Below are 16960 nucleotides of genomic sequence, written 5' to 3'. Positions count from 1 at the left end.
TGCTTCTGTTCCTACTGAAAAACCGATTTAAGCCTTTACTCTTTATTTCCACGCCGTAAATTCTATTCTAAAAAATCATCTGTTAATTGCATTTTACTCGATTACTGACCACATCATTTGGATAGATTCCTCTTAATTTTAATCGAATAATTTCAGTATTTAATAATTGATTGAATGTCTGTACATTAAGACAATATGCAGTGAATTATAGTATAGTCACAATTAAGCAATATTTCATGCAGTGAAGTCGTCTGAATGCATTTGGAAAGAATATACGCATGCGGCGAAAAAGTAACAAAAAGATGAAAGGGGAATTCGTTCAGAAATATTTAACTACCTCAACGTTGAATTTTCATTAAAACTTCATACAGTCTAAATCGAACGATGCAAACGAACAATATATTACGCTTTTGAAACTGCTTTTCACTTTAAAATTAAAGATCATTTTCAATTTTTCGTGCAATTATCGAACCACAAAAAGATATACACATTTTAGCAACTTTAGACTCAGCTACTGAAATGTTACAAAAAGTTTTCGTGATTTTTGTGCACATACCACAAGGAAAGATAAATATTTAATGAAATACATATGTGTACAATCCAGAATGCGCTACGCAACACATTGGCATAATAAAATATTGAAAAAAAGGTATTTCGATGAGATTCTAGTGTGTTTCTAATCATAAAAAAATTCCAACAGTATAATATACAATGCAGTTATGCTCAATTAATTTCATTGGTAACCTGACGGTGATGCTTTTCAGTTTCAAGATTTTCGTCTAGTCCAGTCTGCGTTTAGTCTTTCTTCACGTTCGATCATGCTAATACCAGATGACTCACAAACATGGGTGTCAGCATAAAATCGATTTTAAAATCTTACAGAGGAAAGGATGATCATGTTTCAAGCCGAGATGTTTCGGAGTTGCTGCTTACGATGACTAATGTTTAGGGATATGGGATATATTGCGAGACGAGTGATATGAGTCAGGGGAACGTAGGGTCATCCGATGATAGGTTACAGAGATAGGTTGAAAATACTGTGCACAAATTCTGATGTTCACAGCATGATATTCATTAGAGGCATTGGATGCAAAAACATCTTGACTCGGATTAAGTTGTTTTTTGCAGAATCCATTGTAATCGTATTCTTCGATCTTTCATGCATAAGTGTACGAAGTTCTGCATTATGCGTTCACGATTTGATCGTCAATTTTCGATATTCGCCGAACAGCCTTGCATCAGTCGCATCATATGGACCGTTTATTTTGAAAGTGGTGTAAGTCCTTTTTAAAAAAAATGAGATGTGACGTAATTTATGCTTAATTTAGTGTAAACTTTTTGTTTATTTCTAGTTAGTATTTAATATCTTAACAAATGCCAATGTTTTGTTCAATTTAAAATTGGCCGGTAAAAGAAATTGCGTAACCATTGATTATGAAAGTGGTGTAAGTCCAATTTCCATCACGATGCCAAGCCTATTACATACGAAAAATATAAGGATATGCAGCAGCTATTACCTTATATACCTCCTGTGCATCATGAATATTTCAAAACACTGCCACATGAAGAGCATAAATAATTAATAATACCAATATCTTGTGTTAAGTTTAACAATATATAAATATAATTAACGTTCAAAATAAAAAATGCTAATCCTATTTTATTTCTTGTTATTATTTATAAACAAAATTGGATTAATATGAGATATATTTTAAGTGATATTTGTTATTTCAAAATTAAAATTAAATGATATTTACAATTGACTAATTATGAAAGTGGTGTAAGTCCATTTGCAGCCTAGAAATTGTATATTATTTTAGTTAAATTCGCCTAAAAGAAATTTATATAATCAAATTACATATTGATAAATTAGTACAAACATTCCCAGACTTCACGTAATTAACCTACATTTCTTAATTGTCAGATCTGCTAACATCCAATTTTATCGAAACGAAAGAAAGTGGACTTGCACCACTTTCAAAATAAACGGTCCATATTGCATTTGTCTCGGGTTGTCATCGAAACAAATAAAGCGATCGTATTATTAAACTATATTTTGATTATTTGGTGTGCGTATAAATAAAGAAATAGTAGAAAAAGAAAACGCATGCAAAGTAGAAATTATATTTGATTTAGAAATGAAACAGTTCGTGGAAAATATTTTAAGTGCATCGGTAAATGTTACTTCAAAAAATGCCACGAACAATTTTTCAGAAACATCCTGGAAGATCAATTACGAAGTTTGTATAATTTATGTGACAAAGAAAAACAAGACACTTATTTAATGACTTGTGTCGAAAGAACAAACAATAAATTTTCTGCGTGTTGTTGAGGATATTTTATAAGTATTCGTACAAATAGAAAAAAGGGTGCAAATAGTTCTTGCCTTCAAATAAAATTACAAACGAGGATAATGATTAATGCGTTTAAGTACAGTAATATTAACCCTTTGCACTCGAGTGGTGACTCTGAGGCACCACTAAAATTTGTTGTATCACCTTCTATGATAATGTTGACACTAACAAAGTTCACATTGAAAAAATTATTAAGAGTGTAACCGTTGTGCGAGTCCCAAGAATCAATTTCATACGCATAATATGCATTTTGTCATATAAAATAGAAATGCTACAAGTTAGAAAAATGATTTTATAATTACAGTTAAAATAGCTTCGAGTGCAAAGGGTTAACAAATCGTTAACAATGCATACACCGTTTCACATGTACTATCCTTTTCCATTGTAAGAAATAGAAATGCCTCATGAAAACTAAATACGAACTTTTTTCATTTTAATTTTACTTCATTTCTCAACAGGAATAATTCTCCACGCGAAAACATCTGAAATCTGTTTCTGCATTTTGCGATATTTAACGACTGTTGTCATTTCAATTGACTGCATTTCAACCGTAATTTATTGTCAAGTGATAAAAATATTTCATTACATTAGAAAACTTCGTTCGTTTAAATTATGTCATATAAAATCAATAAATAAGCCTTTCATTTGTCTTTTTCGATTCCACATCTAAACTGCACCCAATGCCTCATTTGAGAATACCGGAAGTCTAGAAAATAACAGGGAAAATAGATGAATTTCGATTCATCACCAATAAGAGAAGGTGATTGAAAATAACAGGAAGGCATAGGCTACAATAATAAACAAATTATAAGAATCCCTGAAAATTATTGAAATTAGGGTTTAATATTGCTTATCTATTTTCTATTTTCCTTTTTCTACTTTCTATTTTCTGCTTTCCATTTTTTGAATATAAGCTTAAGCAAAAATGTATGCACACAACTGTAGAATAAAGGTTCGTACGCAAAGCTTTGTCTTTGAGATAAAAGAAAATCCGTTGGGTACACGTGAACTAATTGCAAATGCAAGTTTTAGCCCAAGAGATTTATGTGTACGTAGATTGCATCCGCACGTGTTTCGTTTTTATAAACACTGGCATCGTCACAATTTGCTTCCCATTACTTCCACTTGCTATCAGCTTGTACTACACGAGTCTCGTTCATTTTGTATTTAATTGCAATATTCCAATGAACAGGAATTCAAAAATCCAATAGTATAAGGCTGAGTTTTCGTTGGAGAACGCTAAATATATTTTCTTTCGGTGGTTAAACTCGCACCTACCTCGATCGTTAACGAATATTATGCATGTTTACGTATGCACGCTCCTATATTTGCAGCGGACGATGAATGTCGGTTAATTTTCCTAAAAATGCTCTTGCCGCGAAGTTTTCTGTAGGCTTTTACAGAGATCTGTTAGTTCTAGCACAATAGTAGAATTAGTACAATTTGCACCAAACTTCCACTTGCGACAACTTATTCTTTCGTAACAAACCATTTCGTTACAATTTGTACTAAACCATTTTATTACAAATTAGTAGTGAACCATTTTATTACAATTTTTAGTATACCATTTTATTAAGATTTGTAGTGAACCATTTTATTACAATTTGTACTAAATCATTTTATTACAATTAGTAGTGAACCATTTTATTACAATTTTTAGTAAACCATTTTATTAAGATTTGTAGTGAACCATTTTATTACTATTTGTACTAAACCATTTTATTACAATTTTTAGTAAACCATTTTATTAAGATTTGTAGTGAACCATTTCATTACAATTTGTACTAAACCATTTTATTACTATTTGTACTAAACCATTTTATTACAATTTTTAGTAAACCATTTTATTAAGATTTGTAGTGAACCATTTCATTACAATTTGTAATAAACCATTTTATTACAATTTGTAGTATACCCCTTTATTACAATTTTCTAATAAACCGCTTTATTACAATTTTTAATAAGCCGCTTCATTACAGTTTATAATAAACCACTTCGTTCGACTTTATTGCCGTTAACGTATTTACGAATTTATAAAGTCTGCAAAATAAGAAAAAATATCGTATAAACATGGGCTGATAAATTTTTGATTAAGGCACTATAAGAATAATACGAAGTAACAATGAACTCGTTTCCATTCGATACAGTACAGGAACAAATTAGCGACACTTATCTAATCCACATTCTGATAACCGTGTTTATTCACTTCGTCGATTAGTATAGGCATAAAGAAAAAAGATTGATTGAGTAAGAAATAACACGCGCCAGGAATCAATGCGAAGAATTTGTATGACATGTTTTCATTGAAATGTAGGAGAACGATAAGGAATTCGTAAACATTTAAGATTGCAACCAAAATAAGCTTATTCGTTTCTACATCGAATAGAATGAACGCCAAAACTATTATCGTTATTTCTCGCGAAAATAGCTTGGATGATTAACTGATATTTTTCTTGTTTCCATTTGTAAAACATACTGGTATTGTTCGGCAGAGAGAAATTGGACACCTGGTAGATATAAAGCGTGAGTCACATAAAGTGTTGCAAGTTGTTTTCTCAGAAACCGTGACAGATATCGATATAATTTTTGTTCGTTAAATGGAACGGGGAGAGCTGACGGTTTGGGGTAAAACAAATTGTTTCGGACTGCCTTGGAGACAGAGAAACTTCTGCGAACTTTTTGCAATTACGAAAATTGTTAACACGATACGTACGAACTATTATGTTGTTTTTCCATTAAACAAAAATGATAATGATACTATTCTGACGTCACGAAAAAAACGTCGCTTGTTTCATTTAATTGAAGAAACAGGATAGTGATAATCTGAATGTGATAAAGAAACTGTATAGTGCCTTTAAATAATAGTATTTAAAAAAAATACAAACTGTATCGTGTAAAACATAAACTATTATACTTTTTAATACTTTATTCATACTTGAAAATTATTCATTCCATTTAAATGCACTTTCGGTGGCTTAACCAAACAGATATTTTACAAGCTATTTATTGTATAAATATAAAATTGTTAAAAATATTATTTAAAATAGCGTTTTATTTAAAATTACTCTATTCCAAATGTACATGGAATACAATTCTTCGTAATATGAGTTACATCAGGCACAGGAAATCATAATATTTGCAAGAAGCAGCTCCTCAATCTGCGTATGTTTGTCGACTTAACAGAATAGACATTGGCAACTTCTGTGTATTCTGCTACAGGCTTCGTCAAGATAGTATGGACTCATCCTCTGAAAGATGAAGTAATTTATTTTATTATACTTTAGATTTAGATTATCACAATCAAATATTTTATTCTGTTTTTGATTGTCAAAATAGCATGCTTTAGGTTACCAAAATATATTTTATTTTATGTTTTAGATTTTTAAAAAATAAATATCTTATTTTTTGTTTTAGATTATAAAAAAAGAGTATTTTATTTTATGCTTTAGATTATCAAGATAACATATATGAAATAAGATATTTTATATTTCTAATCTTTCTAAAACGTAAAATAAGACGTAGAATCAAATATTCTTATTTTTATAATTTAAAATATAAAATAAGATATTCTATTCTGTTCTATTCTATTCTATTCTATTATATTATATTATATTGTATTATATTATATTATATTGTATTATATTATATTATATTATATTATATTATATTATATTATATTATATTATATTATATTATATTATATTATATTATATTATATTATATTATATTATATTATATTATATTATATTATATTATATTATATTATATTATATTATATTATATTATATTATATTATATTATATTATATTATATTATATTATATTATATTATATTATATTATATTATATTATATTATATTATATTATATTATATTATATTATATTATATTATATTATATTCTAATCTAAAACATAAAATATTTGGTTTCGATGATCAGAAACTGAAAATAAAATATTTGATTTTATTTCTCAGTTGAAATAAGATTTCATCTCAACTGTAAGGGAACTGTCGCTTAAAACAGTATTTGTTTTCCCTAGATCTTAGCCAGCTCCGACTGTTTGATTGCAGGTGGTTTCTTGGGCGACATCGCACTGCCAAACATACAGTATGAGACGGAGTGGCGGCAGCAAAAGCTGAACAAGAGTTATCTGGAGGAGCTGGAGAAGTATCGGGAGGAAGTCCTGAAAGAGGGTCTCCAGGTCGAGGAAGAGGGTCTCACAGGTAAACAGAAAACAGGAAAATAAGGGGAATAGTAAAAGAAGAAGAAACGAAAGTTTGTCTCGCGCGACGGTGTCCCCGGGCCGGGACCCCGTTCGTTTCCCGGATGGGCGGCTTTGTTTTCGACGTCGTGTCACCGGCAGTTCTGGTTTCAGAGATCCTCCAGTTTAAAAATGAGCACGACGCTAACGGGACGCATCAGGAGAACGAGGAGATCGCGTCTTCAAGAGAGAAATCCGAACCAATTATGGTGGACCGGAATCAATACAGCATGGACGGCGAAGTCGCGGGTGATTTCAGTTTTGACGCGAGGAACGACGACGTCGGCCCCGGAGTGCGAGACGAGGGTGTCGAGTTCAGGTAGAGCAAAACTCTCGAAACTTTTATGCGGAAATTACGCACACGCGGCGGGCTCCGGCCGAGAGATTTCTTCTCCTCGAACAGATATCCACGGACTGTGCTGCAGTTCGAGTCAGATGTGGGGGGGAAAAAACTTGAGAACCGCGAAAGTAATTATAAAACGGGAAAAACAGTGGCTCCTTGCATCGCTAAATTCTCCTCAAATTTCTGGATCATCGCATTCCTGTTTGCGTAAGACTAATCTGGCCCATAAATTCTATGCACGGTGAGTGATGATAATAGGTTTTGGACAGCCTTTGAAACGCAATTATTTTTTTCATATTGCACCAAACGGACCGAATTTTTTCAAGACGTTACACAAAAATTGGAAAACATGGTTTTCTAATCTTCTTTTTTGTCATTCCAAATTACGATATTTGCAAAAATTGTTTCAGGCATTGTTCAGTGAAATGGTTAGTCTAACATCTCATCAAAATTCAAGTCATTTAAAAAAGTTATTGCGTTCTGATGAAATGATAATATTCAGTCATATATGATATATAGACTAACTATATATGGGCAGTCATTTTTGTTAAGGATACATTTCTTTCTGAAAAGGTTATTAATGTTTACTATGCAACCTCTAATTATAATTTAGAGCTCTATTAAAAATCGATTGTATTTTAAATTTCTATCAAAAGTATAGCAGTTTAAATTTATATTATGAATATCTGTTGTAATTTATATAAAACGATATTACAATTTAACTTTCTATTAAAAATCTATTACAAATTGAGTTTCTATAAAAAATATATTTTTATATTCGAGGATATCATAAAGTTTTTCTTCAAGTATTATTATGTTATTATTAATATTAGTATGATAGCAAGTATTAGTATGATAAAAAGAACAAAAATTTATAACTTCACTTTGGATTAGATAGATCCAATTTACGTACCAGTATTAACCGTAGGATTAAACATAGACTTTTACCTACTTTCAATTCTGTATTTTTTTAAATTACCTTTATTTTATATCTGTTTCCTCCGTTTGAAATTATATCGCGTTTAAAGAACGTTTATCTTGAGTGAAAATTGTACCACACACGCGAAATCACGAATCATTTTAATTGTGGCTGCAGTATTGATTTACAAAAGCAATTGTAACGTCGACACGTGTACGTTTAAACAAGTATCGCGAACAATGATAAATTTATGTTAAAAATAGCCAGCGATTTATATGGAATACAAATTAAAGCAATTGAGGTGACTTTCATATTTACGCGCAGCATAAATTAATAACGGGCAATAATTTAATCGGCATCACGTTTTGTTTATTACACCTCGACTTGCTGTAGAAATGAAAATTATCGGGAACTCTGGATGTAGAAACGTGCGCATAAGATATTTGCAAAATGTTGTAGAACACTTTCGCGTAAATGTCATTTCATTTATTCCTAATCTTTAAAAAACCTGTCGAAAAAAAATATGTAAATAAGTACTTCCGCTAAATAAATTACAGGACGAACTAATATTATTTTTAATAGCCCTGTAAATGATCACTGTAACTAGTAGCTGGCAACTGTATTCATATAGTTGCTAGTAACTGGGACTACACAAAAGTGACGTTTAATGATCAGACTGTGGAATATCATTAAAATAAAAATTATCTGAATCAATTTCAAGATGCAGGAACTTCTCAGACATTCCTTTCTTTCTTCAATTATTTTAACGAGTTAAAAATGACGCGATTGTATTTTGCAATAAATTAAATATTTTCGCTGTTTTGTACTTGACATATAGTACATATATTCATAAAATCCGCGGTCTGTTAATAAGCTTTGTTCAAGAACAACCGATAATGGTATTAAAATTACAACAAAGTATTTGAGAACAATGCCATAAATAATAAAAGCACAGATTCTTTCAAAAATTGTACTCACAATACTGATCAAATGTTTCTTGCCAGTGGTAGGAGTCATAAGTTGTGCACGTATAGTAAATTCTCCCTAATTGGCCGTCAGCTTGTACACATAAATGGACAATTCGGGAAGAGGCGATACGATTATTCCAGCTTCGCAGTAGATTTTATAGTCGCCAATTGTCAACAAGTATAAAAACGAGCGCCGCGAGGCTCGAATAATCGTACCTCCTCTTCCGAAATTGTCCATATTTGTTTCCAAGCTCAGGGTCAATTGGGGAGAATTTACTGTATTTGCAAAGAATTTGCACGCACGCGCATTTGTCCCATAGATTCGTTGAATCTTTCAGGTTGGAGTCGACGACCCCACCGACGAAAAAGAGGCACTCAGGTCGGAAGCAGGGTTATCAAACACCGCTCGCGATACCGATTGTAAACGCCACGAAGCCAATGAACGCCTTCCTGAAATCATCCCGCGAATCCAACACTCCCGTCGGCTCCGCCGGGGTTGCCAATCAGATGGGGAAAATCCAGGAAGTGTTCACCATCAGAACAGAGACCAACACGCAGAATACATCGAAGCGGCGTCATCGACGTCATCATCGAAGAAGGTATTTCAGCATGCACTTTATTCGTATAAGTAAATAGTCATATTCGAAAAATGATTACAATAATTTCTCCCTAATTCGCGCTCAGATTGCGCACGACAACTATAAAAACGAGACGCAAGGCTCAAATAATCGTGTCTCCTCTTCCCAAATTGTCCATTTTTGTGCGCAATCTGAGCGCGAATTAGGGACAAATTACTGTATATATGTATTTATTAGAAAATTATTATTAGGAAATTGTCTACGTAAAATTGTAAACAGTTAAAAAATAGGAAAGATTTAAGAAAAACCAATATGTCATTTTCTAACTATTAAAATCATTGACAAAAGAAAGAAACATTTTGATTTTGCATAAAGATCTGCAATCTAGTCATCGCTCGAGCAAATATATCGGCTCTCCAGTTCTCTAAGGGTTGCATCTCGGAACAATAAAAGTAGGATTACATAGAATGTCACAAGAAACTTGAGCAGCTGAACACTATATTTGTTCTATTTCATAATTATTGGGATTATGCAAGTGCATTTATTGAAAAAGATGCAAGTTTGTGAAATGTACGTTTATAAAATGGAAGTGAACGTGCACATTAACAAAAATTAATTCTGTTGTTGTTCCATGTGTAGGCGTAAAAAGAAACTTGTACTTCAGATTTTTATGAAACGATTCCTGAAAATGAGAATTTGCATAAAAATCCGCAGATTAATGATTACATAACATTCCCTCTTTGAACTTACATTACAATAAAAAAATTGTGCAGAATCTAAATAAAAATCTAATCTTGTCAGTTTTACTTTTGACTTGTTCAAAATTTCAGATTTTAAATAAATATATCGCATTACGATGCAGTTATAAATAAATCAAATTGAAAGCACCTTAAACTTGAAACTGATGAATTTAACGCAGGAGCAGATGAAAATTAATTATCTCATTTATTATCTGTCGTAGAAAAAATGTTAAACAAAATTTGCAAGTTCACATTTTGAGATTTTAAAGCGTCGTTACATTTTAGATTGAACTATACCATCAATACCATGCAATTGGATAATCTTTCTGTTTTATATGATAATTATGAAATATATTTGTATTATAATGAATTATTATTATTATCATTCGAAATAATACATACTATAATACATTTGTAATGATGCAATTGTGAACTGGATCCTTCTTATGAAGTGATTGATGGTTCCCACAGCGCGAAATAATTTGTAATGAAATGCATCTACGATACAAAATTTGAAATTGAATCAAATCAGTGTCAATTTGTAGTTAAAAATTAAATCGCATACGTCACACCAAAAGTTAATTAACTCGTAATTGAAAATTACATTAATAGGCAATGTCAAACTATAAACATAAATATATTAAAATACTTGAACGGAATTATTAAGATTGCATGCGTCGTCGCGCATGATTAAAGTGTCGTTTACTATAGAAAATCATTAATACTTAATATCACAATTTATTAAGCTGTTCTGTTCGGACGTTTGTAAAACACAGATATATTACAAATTTCCATGTTGCAATTTTTCATTTCTGTTTCATCTCAAACAAGCAATTAAAAGGCTACGAATTAATCAACACATAAATTCCGAACAAAAGTGTTCAACGTTAATTTACATTTTAATAATAAAGCAAGTAAAACATCATTTAACCCATTATTTAATCAGCGATAATTCAACTTTACATTTGAACACAAAGTTGAACAAGAATTTGCTTTCTACAAATATTTATCGCTGTCGCAAACACCATAGTTTATTTCGGTATCATGACAGTCCTTTAGAAAAAAAGAAACGACTTCGCCATTTACGACGGTAATCTATCGCTAAAAAAAAGCCGGCTTTTCAAATAGAGTGGTGATTAAGTGTATACGCCGAGAGTCATAGTCACCTTTTTCTTTTAAACACCCGCCATCCAAACGATCGCCAACAATTTTCCGCTGGTGGGGCTACTATGCCAATAACAATGGTCGTCATCGTAAAGCTGGAAAATGGGGACCGATACTGCCGGTCGGGCATTTTCAGCCCTTGAACTGCCAATAACCTGTCAACATCGGCCATCGTGTCTCTGACCGGGTCGAGAGTGTGTTTGCGTGTAGATTATGTTTGTCTCTCGTGGAAACATCGTGGTGAAGAAGACGGGAACGGAGGGGACGAAGCTCGAAAAGAAGGACAAGCATGGGTATTGGAAAACTGTATTCGAGGAAATCCAGTTTTCATCGGTGCTTCGATAAAACTACTTTTTTTATACTGGCACCATCGGACCGGGTAAAGTGGACTTCTCGAAATGCGAGATAATGTATAATGAAATTCTGTAAGTATTTCGGACGAGTAACGAAAAAGATCCACCGAAAAGAAATACGTACAGTGGATTGTCCCTAATTGACGCTCAAATTGTGCACAAAAATGAACAATTTGGACAATATTTGTTTTTACAGTTATTGACAATCGGTAACTATAAAAAGGAGCCACAAAGCTAGAATAATCGTATCTCTTCTTCTTAAATTGTCCATTTTTGTGTACAATTTGAGCGTCAATTAGGGAGAATTTACTGTGCGTTCAGATGAAGAAGTACCATAAATATACAAGGGCGTTCGCACTAATTCTGGCCAGCGTTTTTCTTGCAAATAGTGTACATTCGAAAAAAATGAAAGAGGAGTTATACTGCTTTTTAAAAGCAATGCAACGGTATCCGTAATTTTTTTTCGATCTGCATTATTTTTTTTATAAATAATAGAAAATGGATTAGCAAAACAGTAAAATTATTAGACGAATTTAAGATTGTTATAATATTGTTTACAATTTATTGAAGCTCCTACGACGTGATAACAATTCTTATTCAACTGCTGTTTGTTGCAATCGAGATAACAAATTTGTATTTCGAATAAAGAACCGCAATCAAGTTATTACTATTATTTTGATTGAAAGATTCATTTTAATGTATGCATGGTGCTGTAAATTCTGCAAGGTCATAAATATGTATGCAGCATACATATCTCCTTGTAAATAAATGGAAAATGATCGATGGCCGAAACATGCGATTCTTTTGTTTCCAATATTTCAAGTTTGGTAGGTATATGTAAACGAAACGTTTCCAACAGATCGAACATTATCGAATTTCACGAAAGAAATGCATTTCTGTTGCACAATATCTAGAGACCAATTTATCAAAAAAAAATACATCGTTCCGTGCAATCAAAATACCATAGCAAGCAAATCGTTTTTAAAATCACTTTCCGATGCACCGCTGTTAGGAAAGAATTTAGTAGACCATTTCAATTTATTTTGCAATGCACAGGAGGTAGTATTCCTTTGAGCCATCGTACATTTTTATCTGCCTTGTGCATTACGAATAAATATGTTTCAATATTAAAAGATACATCAAAATATTTTCAAATTATTTTCCCCTTCCTTTTCTATAGACGTTCTGGTAACAATTTGTTCATGGTTTACAAATATCGGAGAAATTTTCTTTGCATGGAAAACAAACAAAATATCTATGTTATTACATAGATATTTTTATTTATTATATATAATAATATTATTATTAGTAATATAATTATTAATATATATTATTATTATATTATTTATTATATTATTTATTATATATAATAAATAATATATATTTATTATATCGTTTTATTAAACGATATCATAACTGACTACTTATTGGACCTGCTATAAATTATTTCAAACAGTGACATTAATAAAACGTGTTACGTTCACATCAAAGAAAGAAAATGATAAATTAGTTTCAAGCCAATAAGAAACAAGTTAACAAACGCTTTACATCTTTTTTTAAAGTTTCTACAGTGCTGAGAAAGAAACTGAAAGATTCATTCATTTATTACAAAGACTTGTATTCACAATTACACGTTAAGCTGATATTAATAATTAATATAGTTATTTATTGCTGATTGAAAATTATGTAATGGTAATTATTAATACAATTTTAAACGGATTCAATAAAATCCCCCGAACCTGCATTTTTATACTATATTTGTTTTAGTAGTATCAGAGACAATGGAATCACAATGCAATCACAAACAATGGAAATAAAAGTCATTTACGTGAAACAATAAATCAGACTATGTGCTTTCTGATTGTATAATACGCGAGCATATTTAAATAACAGTTTATCTGAAAATTTGTTATTATCATCTTATAATATTGTTCGTACAAAACTAGCTTATATTTATTTTTCTTAAATCTCCCGTTTTGTTTCATTTTTGTGTTCACTCTGAGGATAATAGGCATCGTACATACCGTAGAATGTACATTTTCCATTTTTATAATTTCACCCAACATTGTAGTATTCCAATGGAATGTCCTTGTTAGCCCGAAGCGGTCTCGCAGAAGCGTTCGCTTATGGCGTATATCCGACACCATGAAACACGATCGTACTGTGATTCTCCGATGAAGCTCCAGAGAATTCTAAAGAGAATCAAGTCGGACCCGATACCTTTGACGTGGTTAAACCTTGAATCTGGAGGAATTTCTATCCACGTTCCGCCTCCAGCCAGGTCACCCGAAAAAGAAAAAGCAATCGTTTCACTATTCCTCCACTTCCTACTTTATTTCATTTTATACTGCAAACCGAATCTCTTCAACCCTTTTCGTACGTGTACAATTTTGTTGCATAGATAAAATGTGCAACAAATGTTATTCTTATTTTGTTGAAAGAAGAATGAAGATAGTTATACATATAACACTTGGAAATGGGGGGTTGAATACTTCCTGAAATTAATTTTTACTTTGGCATTTGACATTTTCTACTTGTATTTTACATTTTCCACTTGTATTTTAAATTTTCCACTTATATTTTACATTTTCCGCTTGTATTTTCTATTTTCTATTTATATTTTATATTTTCTATTTATATTTTATATTTTCTACTTGTATTTTACATTTTCTATTTGTATTTTCCCTTTTTACTTGTATTTTACAATTTTTTGTTTGTATTTTACATTTCTTATTTGTATTTTACGTTTTCTACTTGTATTTTACATTTTCTACCTGTATTTTCCCTTTTTATTTGTATTTTACTTTTTTTATTTGTATTTTATATTTTCTACTTGTGTATTTCACATTTTTCACTTGTATTTTCTATTTTCTATTTGTATTTGACATTTTCCATTCGTATTTTACATTTTTCACTCATATTTTATGTTTCCTATGTGTATTTTCCATTTTCTATTTATATTTTCTACGTATTTATTATATTTCTATTTATATTTTCTATTTATATTTTCCACTTGTATTTTACATTTCCTACTTATATGTTACATTTTCTAATTGCATTTCACCTTTCATTCATGCAATAATAAATAATTATCATTACATTTATGTTCATTGTTAACATGAAAAACTTTTTTCCATCAAATGCATAAATAATGACAATGATAGATAATATTGATTTATTCAACAGGCTGACCGAGAATTTCATTGCGTTTCCTATTCAAATTTTCGCATAAGATCGTACACAGAAATACAAAGTACGGAATTTTGGACAGAATTTTTTATTTGATTAAAATTAAATTATTAATTTTTGTCATGCAAGACAATTTGTTTGTAAACTGAAATATCTCAAAAGTGGAAATATATTTTTAAGGCATTGAAAATAAAAATTAGAGTATTCAGTTACAGCTTTAGAAAAGCAAAAATCGGCTTAAAGGCGCAGAAACTGAGACACCTAACCTAGTTACTGAGGTTTAATTTCTTAAACAGAAGGGACGACGTAAAATTAGGATATTATAGAAATGATACAATAAAAATAAACCATAATATTCAAGATACAAACCTAATGCAATATATTCAAAATAAAGTCCGACTACTTTGAGACTTGGTTTCGAAGAAAATGGAACTTTTAATTACAAGTTCTACCGTGATCTTCGGCTCGCATTCTACGAATCCGGAGACAGTACAGTAACCTAGGGCCGCGTCAGACGAAATTTGATTACATCGGCATAATCCGACTGAAATTACGGCAAAGCCGTGAAACGCGAGCGGTCCAGGAGACCCGAAGAACAAGAATACGTTAATTACTTAGCGATAACAAGCTCTCGCAAGTTCACTTTTTTCCAAGTCCGCCGAGAATCTCGGAAGTTGTAAATTTAAGTCGGCTTTAAGCAACGGCTGAAAACGTCGACCGAGTCGCATTAATTCCGGCAGGACCGGCGGAGGGGGGGGGGGGTGGAAAAAAAGTGAGGGGGAGTAAAGGTCCAATCTAATCGGGGCTTAAACGTTTTTCATTGAAGGATCCGTGAAAGCGATCGTGCCACGGGGTAACTCACCCTATCGATCCCCCGTCCCCACGGCCATTCTCTGTTTTTCCCTTTCTCGTTTCAACTTTCTTGGAAATGAAGAGGCAAAAAGGTGAACAGCCAAGTGGGAGAGCGCCGCGGGAAAAAGCAAGAATAGATCAGAGGAGGCATGGGGAAACGGCGGATGAGTGATTTATCGGGATCGAGCGGCGAAAATTTCGTATTCAGCGAATACGTCGTCCGATCGGTGGAGATCGGTTGCCGTAACTCATCATTCTCCACTGTCCTCCGTGACTTTCGTTCTTGCGTCCCGCACCTTCCCGACCTTCCCAGCGGGACCACTCTTTCGATCGTGGCATCGCGGGTTATCACGGGGGCCGCCGGGTTATCGTGGCCCGTTGTCTGTCACCTGGACAACCGAATGGACGTGTGAAAGGAGAGGAATTTAAGGCGCGATTCAATGAACCTCGATGAAAACGAATCTCTCGCGCGCGAGTGCCCGGGATAGCTCTATTAACCGCGCGACAGCCTCAAATTTCATGTGTTGTCGATGGAGAAAACTGTGGTGCTGCAGACGTGCACGGTAATTAAACCCTTGCGCTGTAAAGACCTCCGATGAACACATTCCGTATAAACTTTTTTCAAAATTGCGATCTCTTGCTGGTTAAACGTAGATTAATTTTCATAGGGGAATGATTTTTGTCAGACCATGGCGAATGAGGGGAAAGATCGTGGGGACTAATTTGTGACGCATCCTGTATAATGAGCTTGAACGTTACACGTTTCTTCGAAATTTCAATGAAATTTCATTCTTGGGCTATCAAAGTTTACGAATGGAAGTAGATGAAGGACACGCAGGAAACAGAAATTGTCTCGTTTTAATAGAAAAACTGTCAAAGACGAAGAAATCATAGTGCATAGAATTAAAAAAATTTTTGAAATAAAATATTTTATTGTATATTTTGTGTTAGTTTGTGTCAAAATAAACTATTTTGTTTCATACTTTATGATATCGAAATCAAATATATTGCTTCGTAATTCGAATTTATCAAATATATATATATATATAATATAAATAATATAATATAAATAATATAATAATATAATATAATATATATAATATATATAATAAATACATATAAATATATATAAATAATAATATATATATATAATATAACATATAAATATATATATATATATATATATAATATATTTTGTTTCACGTTTTAAATTATTAATTGCCAAATGCTTTGTTTCATAT

The 16960-nt window shown here is 31.9% G+C and overlaps 1 protein-coding gene across 1 annotated transcript in view; it reads left to right on the top strand.

Moving 5' to 3' along the window:
- tok (tolloid-like protein 1 tolkin) overlaps window positions 1–16960 on the top strand; it is a 160050-nt gene that overhangs the window by 100097 nt on the left and 42993 nt on the right. The window contains exons 2-4 of the mRNA XM_076522261.1: window positions 6423–6575; window positions 6728–6932; window positions 9182–9442. Of these exons, the coding sequence (XP_076378376.1) occupies window positions 6423–6575; window positions 6728–6932; window positions 9182–9442 (619 nt within the window). The remainder of the gene's footprint in view (window positions 1–6422; window positions 6576–6727; window positions 6933–9181; window positions 9443–16960) is intronic.

The sequence above is a fragment of the Megalopta genalis genome, chromosome 5, assembly GCF_051020955.1.
Source record: "Megalopta genalis isolate 19385.01 chromosome 5, iyMegGena1_principal, whole genome shotgun sequence".
Classification (NCBI taxonomy): domain Eukaryota; kingdom Metazoa; phylum Arthropoda; class Insecta; order Hymenoptera; family Halictidae; genus Megalopta; species Megalopta genalis.
Note: the sequence above shows the minus strand (reverse complement) of the source record. Positions and strands in the feature narration are given on the sequence as shown.